The sequence below is a fragment of the Liolophura sinensis genome, chromosome 1 (assembly GCF_032854445.1).
Source record: "Liolophura sinensis isolate JHLJ2023 chromosome 1, CUHK_Ljap_v2, whole genome shotgun sequence".
Classification (NCBI taxonomy): domain Eukaryota; kingdom Metazoa; phylum Mollusca; class Polyplacophora; order Chitonida; family Chitonidae; genus Liolophura; species Liolophura sinensis.
The window spans coordinates 31,708,214-31,719,812 of record NC_088295.1 but is presented as its reverse complement, the minus strand read 5'-3'; the positions used below and the strand labels follow the sequence as shown (position 1 = coordinate 31,719,812).

At 39.4% G+C, this 11,599-nt stretch overlaps 1 protein-coding gene across 1 annotated transcript; it reads right to left on the bottom strand.

The window, feature by feature from the left end:
• Positions 1-1,436: 1,436 nt before the first annotated feature.
• Positions 1,437-9,719, bottom strand: LOC135477426 (organic cation transporter protein-like). The gene is made up of 9 exons (XM_064757563.1): positions 9,571-9,719; positions 8,624-8,867; positions 8,251-8,354; positions 5,478-5,626; positions 4,699-4,867; positions 4,052-4,204; positions 3,008-3,180; positions 2,403-2,584; positions 1,437-1,592 (listed from the first exon to the last, which is right to left on the bottom strand). The coding sequence occupies exons 1-9, from the start codon at positions 9,717-9,719 to the stop codon at positions 1,437-1,439; spliced, it is 1,479 nt and encodes a 492-aa protein (XP_064613633.1).
• Positions 9,720-11,599: the final 1,880 nt, after the last annotated feature.

Sequence of the window (11,599 nt, the reverse complement as noted above, 5' to 3'; positions counted from 1 at the left end):
CTACAAGCTCTGGATATAACATGTTACAATGCCATTGTGCTAAGTCGCAATATTGAAGCAGGGTACTTTAATAAATGAAACTACAATATATTCCCTTTGTAGCAAGCATATAGCATATATCAGGTATACTCGGCCTTTACTTGGTTGACTAATCATAATCCTATGTAATATGCACATAAGTTTGGTTCGTTTGTTCCAAGAAAGTCACTGGAGAAGTGTATCCAAGTTGTTCCATACGCTTTCTTGTATTGTTCCATTTCCCACCTGTGGTAAATATCTCTGTGCCGCTCCATTCACCACCAATATAAAGGCTTCCTCTGTTGCATGTTATATTATCTGATACCCTTGCCATTAGCATCGGGAAATACATGTGTGTGTGCAAATAATTTTACATGTTTCGATATAGTCAGGAATTTAGTGTATTTTGATGCTGGGTTGTGTCGGGGATGCAACTGACAATAATATGCAGGGATACCTCTGCCACACAAAGGCATGTGGTCAGCTTCGTTTGTTCCTTTAATTCCAGATTAGTGTCTTAGTGCCAAGCATAATAAATTGAGCCACCTATGTATACTAAATTCTGGTGCAATACCCCAGAAGACAGTAACAGGAAGGGTTTTGAATCTAGAGCTTTAAAGTCGATCGTCTTCTATTGAACTACTTTTGTTGTCATAGACATGACTTGTCGTTTTCGATCCTTTATCTGTCTTTTTCTCTCTCCTGAAATGAAAACACATACACGTACAACAGGGCCCGGTTGTTTAACACTGGTTTAAGACTTAATACCAGATTTAACTTGAAGCCAAGTCTTGAATTTTGTATTTAGCCTAAAAAAATTGTGTACCGGTGTATTAAATATGAACTGATACTGCTGCTGTTATACTTGGAATTTGAGGAGCTGTATTGGCTGCTGACTTAATACCAGTATTAGCTAATCCATTTTTGAACAACTTGGCCCTGAACACAGCAGAGCACGGTACAATAGGAAATACTGTTTTTGTGCAAGTATCTTATGACTAAAATTCCCTGATAAATTACAAGGTTATTCCTTCTGATTCGTTCACACACATAGGACTCATCTAGAGATAGTTTTGAGCTAGTTATATCACAAGCAGAAAAATGAGTTTTCTCCTAATAACCACATATATTAATGAATCGTCACAGAAGCTGAATCATGGAATATCTAGCCTCAACTCTTAAGATACAATAAGCTTTTTCCAAAATTTCGAACATGAAGATTCTTATGAATTACTAATTTTTTGCCTTCCTTTATTTAATGTCATTTCCCGCCGGGAACACCAAATGAATGTTAGCATATCCAAGAAAACACTGTATTGGAGTCCTTTTCTGCAATCTTGAAGTACAACAGAAAGGAATGGTAACAACTTCAAATAGTATTCACTACACTTCATACAGACCACAAAACAAAGTGATAACTACCTCGCGAAGTTAATCCCATCCTCGATGGTTTCTGGCAGCTTCCGGTTGAAGGTTTCTAGTAGAAATAAGGACAAACATCCGGCAACTATAGCCGACACACCAAAAGTGACTAGAGGTACCGCTTGGCCCATCTCTCCGCCCACGTAGTCACCCTGAGCGAGAATAAGTGAATCACATATCCACAAAATTCAGTTACTGGTTTGGTCAGCTGTGTCGGTTGTACAAGAGGGTAACTGGCTCACTAGTGGTTGACAACCGTTTTGTATTGTATTGTATTTATTTATTTGGTTGGTGTTTTATGCCGACCTTTCTCTCATACTGAAGAATATTTCACTCATATTTTCACGTCAGCCAGCATTATGGTGGGAAGAAAGCGGGTAGAGCCCGGGGGAAACCCACGACCATCCGCATGTTGCGAGCAGATCTTCCCAGGTTAGACATCTGGACTTCACAGCAACGGCATTGGTGAAAGGCTCCTGAGTCACTGTCCCGCGCTGGCGAGCTAACATCCTCGGCCACTAAGCCCCCCCCCTCCCCCCCTTTCCCCAATATTGTATGGAAGTCAACAGTAAGGCAAGTAAATATGAGATCAGAAGTAGAAGAACTTGTTTAAATGCTTGGTTTGTGCCTGGTTAGGTACCGTACTTTCTCACCAAGATCATCATAATTTTCCCACTTGTATATAAACATAAGTGCTGCCACGCAAGTGAAATACTTTTCTTGTAGTATATGATGGTAATGTCAAGCGCATTATCTCGGAACGAAATATCATCAAACTCATTTCTTCACAGCAAAACACCAATCAAATGAAAATGTAAATAGACCAAGGCATGTGACATGTAAAAGAAGATAACCACTCCAGGAGATGAGGTGTACACTAACATTCCCCATCGTGTCGTTTGGGGCACGTGTTTAGCCTTTTACATAAAGTGCCGGAAGGCACACAGTAATAAAAGACTTACCAAGTCAGCAATATAGGGGGCCACCATTCCGCCAATCCGTGCACACATAGATCTTCCCCCCATTGCGGCATTCCGGATGACGGTCGGGAAAATTTCCGAGGTCACCACGTACACAGTGCTGAAAGCGGCGGTTGCAGAGAACTTCCCAATCATGGCTAAAGTAATGGTGATCCATTGTTGTGCTGAAAACAAAACTAGGCATGCTTACACTCCTTTTCACACATATCCGCCAGTTATGTTAACTGTTCATTAGTTTATTGACTTGATTCCTTTTATCGTTATACTATAGAATTCCAGAACTCATATCACGGTGGTCTAGAAACTTGAGACCCTACTAGTAAACCACACCCTCCACAAGGTACATGACAAATTTCAGTAGTCAGAGCCAGACCAGCAAGATCCCAACCTGGATCCCATCTTGCGAACAACGTGAACAACGCTTTGGCTGAATGAACCTACAATGTCAAATTTTTCATTATTTTCAGACTGTGCCTTTAATGTGTTTGGAATTGTTAAACTTTCAGAACAAAGTAACACTGAAGCACGTTTTTTACTTGCGTCTATGGAACTTCAAAATGATAATGTCAAGCGCATTATCTCGGAACCCACAGTCATCATAGAGGAGTGCAGAGAACGACGTCCTAGTCGATTCAGGGCCCATACAAGACAGCTGTAGGCGGGGATTTCCACCAAGCCAGATAAGAAGTTGATGTGGATATCCCCGTTAAGATTGCCACTTTTCAGGGACAAGCCATAGTACATCATGCTGACAACCATCCTGTCAACATATTAGAGGAGTAATACATCATGCTGACAACTATCCATCAACATATTAGAGCAGTAGAACATCATACTGACAACCATCCATCAACATATCAGGGTAAGTAAACCTGTAACACGGTCCTTACAACCATCCTGTCAACACATCAGAGCAAGTAAACGTAGCACATCATGTTGACAACCATCCGTTCAACAAATGACAACATGCAAACGTTGCACACCATGCTGACAACCATCCTTTTAACAAATCAGAGCACGCAAACGCTGCACATCATCTTCACAACCATCGTTTCCTGACAGTCCTGACAACCAGTCTGCCAACATATCAGAGCATGTAAACATAGCACATCATGCTGACAACCAGACTGTGAACATATCAGAGCACGCAATCGTAGCACATCATGCTGCCATCATAACCCTGTTATCATAGCGCAGCATGCATACGTAGTACACCATCCTGTTAACATATCAAAGCAGTAGTATATCATACTGACAACCATTCTGTAAACATATCAGAGCAAGCCAACGTAGTGTATTATGTTAGCAACCATGCAGCCTAAATATTAGACCATGCGAAAGAAGTACATCGTGCTGACACCTATCCTGTCAACATATCATGGTAAGCAAATATTGGTAAATTCTGATATAGCCTGCGTTGTGGTATTTGGCCAAAATAATGGAGAAAAAGTGTCAGACTCGAAGACAATTAAATGAGGTGAATTTTGAATGATTCATTATGACTCTTTCGCAAGAATTACCATAGCATTAAATATGGTTTGTAAAAGTAGAGATAATACCAATCACGTACCACTTCATAAATGAAATTCCAGCGCGGAAACCAACACTCTAGAAGTAAATATTTTGGAAACCTTTCCGTTTGTTTCACATTTTCCAACGTTACATCATCTAGCATTTTCTCATTTAGAGGGACTTTGTTTGCTTTGGCTATCTTCATCAGAATATTTTTGGCTTTTTCCTTCTTTCCTTTGGCGATGAGCCATCTGGGAGATTCTGGGAGGATGCTGAACATAAAAAATGATGGAAAGAACAAATAATGAAATATACAAAATCGTGACCTGTCATGTGAAAAACTGTGATTGCGCCTTCTTGTCACTGATAAAAAAAAACATGGTTACATAAACACATCCCCAAATACATACGAAAATGAACTGACTACATGCTCTGTTGTTTAACACTTTCTCCAAAGGACAGGGAATGTGTCCTTCAGGTGTCTATAACTCACTATATTATTCTAACGTTCAGAAACAGATCTTTCGTTTTGGCACTTCAAACAGAGAGGTTTACCCACTGTCACAAAATGTAGGTCTTAACGTATCTGGATAACATTTGTGTACTTGTAACAACATCACCATAACTGTTGTTTTGCCGTCAGAATTCACAATCATTTTTATTATTGTTCTTCTTATTTGTGATATTCTTACATGCTTTCCAGTATTATGCTAAGATCTATGCCAATGTGTCGTGGCTTTGCTGCTCGTCCGTAACAGTTACTTACAACCAGTATGTGAGAAACCCGGCTCCAGGAGCTGAGCAAGCGATTTCCAAGTACTGCCAGTTTCGGATCAAATATGCCAGTCCAGCTAGCATGATGTAGCCAAATGTGAAGAAGTACATGATGAGAATACTGGCCCACCGTCGTTTGGATGGTCCCAAGATTTCGGTAACTGAAGCAGAAAAATAAATATTTATCCATTTATAATACAGATAAAAACTTAGAATATAATTGTACTTGTCAGGAAGAATTGTCTTCGAAATCTATTCGTCGTAATAGATATTTGTGTATCATTCGTCAACCATAGTCACACGGGTCAATATTTGTAAGATCAATTTTCAGTGTTAAACACAAACGACCAGAGAACTTCAGTCCACAAAGTAAGAGATCGGAGAGGAGTTATGTAATTTTTTTAACCCTCCGTTAAGCTGATTTATAGAATATAAAAAGACTACGGTAGGGAGAGTACAACTAGAGCAGCGACAACAGTGTGTTAGTTGGCATATGGTCATATACGAAACCTGTGAAATCTAGGTTATTGGCAATTTACGGGTTAGGGTTTTATTCTAAACTAATAACAACTTAAACGTACCAACACACATATTCTCAAGGAGTTGTGGTTTCAAGCTGCTGATCCTACGGTAACCTGCACCATGAACCATGGTTTTTGTATAGGATTGTACCTATTTCCGGTCGGTCACTGCATGAGCCATATACGCCACGTTAAACATCCTAACAAATTATCAGTCTTTTCAAAATCACGTGACAGGAACTTACCGAACACACAGAGTTAATCATCAGTCCTGCGTTTGAGGTGCCATTCATGAGTCTAAGGACACAAAAGCTGTAATACTCCAGAGCAAAGGCCGCGGCCAATCCACTGGTCGTCTGTAGGGTTAGGGCAATATGGATGCAGGTTTTGCGGCCAAGTCTAAAGGATGGATAGAAAATGTGCAACAAAAGGTTTACAGCACAGAGAGTAAAACCTGAGCAGCTGAGGCAGTATGATAATTTGCAAGTGGTCACACGTAACCGGTGAAATACAGCCTTTTGACAATTTACCTCATTGAGGGTTTCTTTAACTGTTTATGTAAATGCTTAAATTGTGGCAAATTACACACCTAATAACATGATGGCTTAAGCAGAATTAAATCAAATGATAGCTCCTGTTTGAACCTCAGCTGTCCGTGCCCAATCAGTAACATGTGCTAAGTGGGGTCATACTCTGTATTAATGCATTGTCTGGCTGTAAGCTCACATTACATATAATCTCAGCATGTCTTTATTACCACGCATGTTTGAATTCTATGGACTTGAGTTTGCAATAAAATTTAACACTAGTAATTTCAATAATTTGAAAGGCCTTTCCTTAGTGTCGGAGAAATCTTAATCATGCCAGATGTAGATACTAGACCTGTTTCCTTCCACCCAGTTGACCTTTCATGATAATGTGCTAGCCAAGTTGGGGTCAAGTTGACGGACCGAACAGCTTGTCCAGGTCAGACAATGTATTCCCATGCCTCACTCATGTAAGCCTTCCACTGGTTAGCTCTTGATCAGGGCGTGATTGTCTCACTCAGCCTGTTTGTATACTACTCCGTGACCGTCAGTTCTTCCACTGGTTAGCTCTTGATCAGGACGTGATTGTCTCACTCACCCTGTTTGCATACTACTCAGTGGCCGTCAATTCTTCCACTGGTTAGCTCTTGATCAGGGCGTAATTGTCTCACTCAGCCTGTTTGTATACTACTCCGTGACCGTCAGTTCTTCCACTGGTTAGCTCTTGATCAGGACGCGGTTGTCTCACTCACCCTGTTTGCATACTACTCAGTGGCCGTCAATTCTTCCACTGGTTAGCTCTTGATCAGGGCGTGATTGTCTCACTCAGCCTGTTTGTATACTACTCCGTGACCGTCAATTCTTCCACTGGTTAGCTCTTGATCAGGGCGTGATTGTCTCACTCAGCCTGTTTGTATACTACTCCGTGACCGTCAGTTCTTCCACTGGTTAGCTCTTGATCAGGACGTTGTTGTGTCACAGCTTGTTTGTATACGACTCAGTGACTCCGTGAGTCAATCCATCAGTTTGATATCCAGGAAAACCACTCTCACATTCCATTATAACCACTTCCTATTTGAGCTTTTTTAATCTAATAAAAATCAAGTGAGATGTCAACGATGTCTTCTTAACAATTTTTAATGAGGTCTTTACTACGGAGCTCCCCTATGGTTTTGCTTCATTATCAGATATTAGCTTGTTTGCCTGGGGATGTGCATTTCCTGGAATATTTGACGCACACGAACAGCATTTATCTCTGACATCAAAGTGTGTGATTTCTATAGCAATGACTCTGCTCTAGCCTCTATTTCACCACTTATGCGTCCAGACATTCGTATACCACCCGTCAATAAAAATAGTCGTTCCTAATCAATAACGGCATAACGACTTTTAACAAAAACCACCACAGAACTAAATAAAAGTACATGTGTACAAAGTACCAAAATAGGACGGAATCACACAAAAACAGAAGCGGTCAACAATTTTCAATGATGCTGGAAAGACGCAAAAAATGTTCTACTCGAATGAATGACATATAGGATATTGCACAGTGAAGGTTGAATATCACAAATATTGTTCGACTGAGAGGTGAAAATGATAACCCAGGAGTCGCATTTCTACCTTTCACTGTGCAATATTCTATTTATTATTTATATCCTGACAATTTCTCCATATATAAATGCGCAGCAGTTTATCTGTTGTATCCGTGAAAAAATAAGCAATGTGCCATCTTCGTCGTATTTCTGATTTTATTCATACCCGCTGCAAATTCGTTCACGTCAGCGCTCACAAAACCTCTTTGCACTTTTAAACGCTGTCTATAAGTAATTATACATTCTACAAAGGTGCTCAATGCTAATGCAATACAGGTATTTACGTAAATTAAGCACATGAAGAATTTCTACCTCTTTTTTGGAGAGCTAAATGTATATATTGCGCTGAAGTGCACGGCCTGATGATGAGGTCCAAGAAGATTTCACGGCCCTAGGACATCACCTGTTTGCTAGGACCGTTCAGAGAATGTGGAGCTAGAAACGATTTTTGATTGCTGATGAGTATACTGACGTTAGGTGCAAGCTACGAGAGACGTACTTGTCCACATTTTTGACACCACTACCACTCACTGATTGTGATAGAAGTGACACAATGAATGTAGCAAACGGCATGTACAAAAGTAGTTCAACTAGAACGTCAACTGTGGGTCATGGGTAAAGGTCCCCAGCTGTGTAATAGCAAAATGTCAATGATATCTAACTAGTGAAGATATCATTTTTATCGTTGAAGGAAATACTGGGATTTTACTGATGTATAAATAATAAAACAGTATCCAAATCGTGTGCCATGGTAGTATATAAGTTGTCGATAATTGAAACATGTAGGTCATCCTACAGTTGCCCACCGAATTAAGTCGCTGACATGTCCGATGTGTTATACATAAATCAGTTTAGCGCTAACATGATAAGGAATAATTTGCATGGTTATGTCTTAGCCACTTACACATCAGCGAGTATTCCGAACACAACCGAACCGACGAGAACGCCGCCCATAAAGGCCATTTGCGCACGCGATCTGTAAGATTTCTTATCACAAACCAGATCCATCTGCAAAATAAAACCTACTCCGAATTAATCAATGTCGATTCACTAATAACTCGTTTACTCTTCAGTGCCATGTGAAAATACTGTTGTCACCAAAATAAATGAGAAGATTTGCCACTTTACTGGTCTTATTGACGATTTCTTCATTAAACTAATCTCTTTAAGAATAATGTAACAATAGAACAATCTAGTAGTGTTAGCGGGTATTTTCTTTTCGTTTCACGTGTCTAGTTCAATTTCCAAATCCTGCGATTTGAGAAAACCTTCCTTGCCTGGGTTACGATGGTCGTCTGAAATATGGATTGATCATAAACCCATTGTTCACACTCTCTTGTGTTGAGGTCAAGAACACTACCATTCGATTCGACCAATGGCTCGCCTCCTTCTCGAACATAGCGATCACATTGGCTATAAGACGACCCTGTTGATTCGACAACTATCGGAATTGAAGCGTTAATATAAAGTTGATGTCTTTCACTTTGTATAGCGTAAGTATCGTTCTCCCATCCAGGTATAGTTCACCTGTTAATGAAGAACAGTTCACGTGTCTGTGTAAAGTTTCATGAAACAATTTTGTCAGCTGATTTGGACACAAAAATAACATTGATCCATGCGTATGTGAGGGACCTAATATGTTGTTTCGTTTCCGGATAAAATGTCTAGCAAATGTATATCTCATTTATGTGTTTGTGAGTCCGAGGCAAGAAACTATTTATTTGAAAATAAAAAATCTTACCAAATTTAGCAACTGTGAGCCACACCTAGAAATCCATAGTAATTTTTATCATTCTAATGGGGATTATATTATCGAAAGCAGCTTTTATTCATATAAAAATAAAATTATTTTGCAAATAGTTTTAATATACACTAAACCTAAATCAGTTTCAAGGTCGACAGTGATCGTGTGGCCGTTTGGGCAATCTTACTCTCGTTTAAAGACCACATGTCTTTCACAAGCATGGTATGTATATCAGAGCGTCGTACGTCCTTCAGCAATTTTCCATTGACTATTGGTTTATCCCTGGCACCAAGCTAATCTGGTTTCCTCCTCCCGTCAAACTGACCCCCATCGTATGCATTTCTGAGTTTGGAGAGCGTTAAACAACAATCAAATAAATAAATATCAACGAGGTATTAATAAGTCAAACCTGAAAGAAATTGAGAACTAATGTTAGATGCTGGAACACGTTATGAGTGAGAATAGTGAGAATGTATCTATAGGCCTCTGTGAAACGGCACTCCAGCAATGAACACGGAGATAACCATCTGGAACCCGGTGAAGATTTTTGGCAAACACACCAGCAAGTACTGACGTTTCTGGTAAGATCCGAACTCGCCCAAGTGTATCAGCAGATCATCGAACTTCATCTTCTCGCACTGAGCTAGGTTTAACGCTTCTGTTGGTTCACTGACGTGTAACGTCGTACTTAAATATCGAAAAAACGATATCCCTAAAAACACAATTTCCAAAGCAATGAACGCATTAAAGCTGCTTGTCAGCAACTTACACAAAGAGTTTACGACAAGAAATTTATAGAGAACTGATCCGTAAGTTTGAGTCGGTAGCAGAAGCTATACATTTAACAGCTGTCTTCAACGTTTGACTGATTCTATGTTTAAATTTATATATACATTTGTAACGCTGAACTAAACGTATATGTAATGTATTCCCGAACAAAACACGGTTAAGCATACATCCAGGATGAGTTTTTTTAAATAAATGTCACCTTTGTTATTTTATACTAGGCAGAGTTCCATGGTGATATACTCTTCTCGTGTGTACAGGGGCTTCCATACAGAAGGATCTTAAGGATAGTCTTAGCACATTAGATATAAACCGTGACAAGTTCGTCAATACTTAATATATTCTACGTCTAAAACCACCTAAAAATTAAAATAAACGGGCAATTTCGTTTTATTACTGTAATATAGGTTCCATGTAGCGAGCATAATATCCTGAAGGATTCGCACTTTACTTAATATAGAACTTTTCTTGGCTTTACAAGGATTCCAAAAATCGGAGTGTTTAAAACCCACACGTTACATTACTGATGATGGGAGAAAACGAGGGGTGATATGTCCAACAAACAACCATGTCACCAACTTTTCGCAGAAAATGACGTGTGCAGTTTATGCATCACAATATTAATTTAAAACAGTTATTTTGTCATCGATATGTCTGTTACATATAAGATGTGACCTAAGCCAACAGATAGAACAGATGTACCAAATACAGATGACTTAATGACTTTTATCCCTGTCATACCATTAAAAACACAAACTTGAAGTGCTCTAACGCAGTCCAATTTAGTGTCAAATTCAGATGATCTTAGGGTACGAAAAAGAAAGTTTATCCCGCAGACAAAATACTTCGCTGACGCCTGGGCCTATGTGAGGGTTACTGACACCATACATTCCCGTATTCTATCACTGAGTAACCATGCAGCTAATAATATCCAGCTATTACAGATTACCACCTATTATTTGCTAGATTTGTTAGATTAAGAAACATCCACACCATTTTCGGCTCATGGTTTAAATGATTCCAAATAGGTTGAGAATACATGTATATACAGGTAGGTACGTGCACAGTAACCGTAGTTTATTCATTGTTATATTTTACTGATGTCTTACGGTGAAAATAACTTACCCGTCTTGGGCCAGGCTTGCTATGAGAGGACACCAAATACAGTCTAAGGGAATCATCGGTCCTGACAAACTAGCGTTTGGTATACCTGAAGACACCCGAAGGACAGGGGAGCAGAAAACTGATAGGCCGGTTTAGCATATTTACTGTCTAGTTCAGCTTACATCCAGTACTATATACATGTACAATGTGGCCAACGGGCCCGGTGTGATAACAAAGATGCCCTCCAGTATATAGATTATGTATTGTTGTATAGTATGAACAATGCTGACCTGTCCTACCCCGCATTATAGATAGGACGGGAATATTTATATGTGAACACCCGCACACGTAAAAATCTCCTCTTGTATTATGAGGTTTAGAAACCCAAACGCATGGGTATAATTTTTATAGAATAGAAGTATCTCGGTTTCCTGAATGCAAGTGAATATATATGCACTTATATACTAAAAAATACTTATATACTAAAAGAAATACAGGATTATAGACATTCGATTATGTACAACTCAAAATGTAGTGTTTTCGTACTTGTTTACATCCTTTCAATGTAACTTCATAGCCCATTTTAACGCTATGATCTTGTACCAATAATTCTTCCCCA

What these genes read in the sequence shown, in the direction of transcription:
- LOC135477426 (XM_064757563.1), bottom strand. Translation starts at nt 9,719, where the DNA reads ATGAAGTTCGATGATCTGCTGATACACTTGGGCGAGTTCGGATCTTAC. An exon ending in CTCCTCTATGATGACTGTGG is followed by an intron (nt 2,585 to 3,007) that starts GTTCCGAGATAA and finishes TTTTGTTTTCAG; the next exon opens with CACAACAATGGATCACCATT. An exon ending in CCCCCTATATTGCTGACTTG is followed by an intron (nt 1,593 to 2,402) that starts GTAAGTCTTTTA and finishes ATTCTCGCTCAG; the next exon opens with GGTGACTACGTGGGCGGAGA.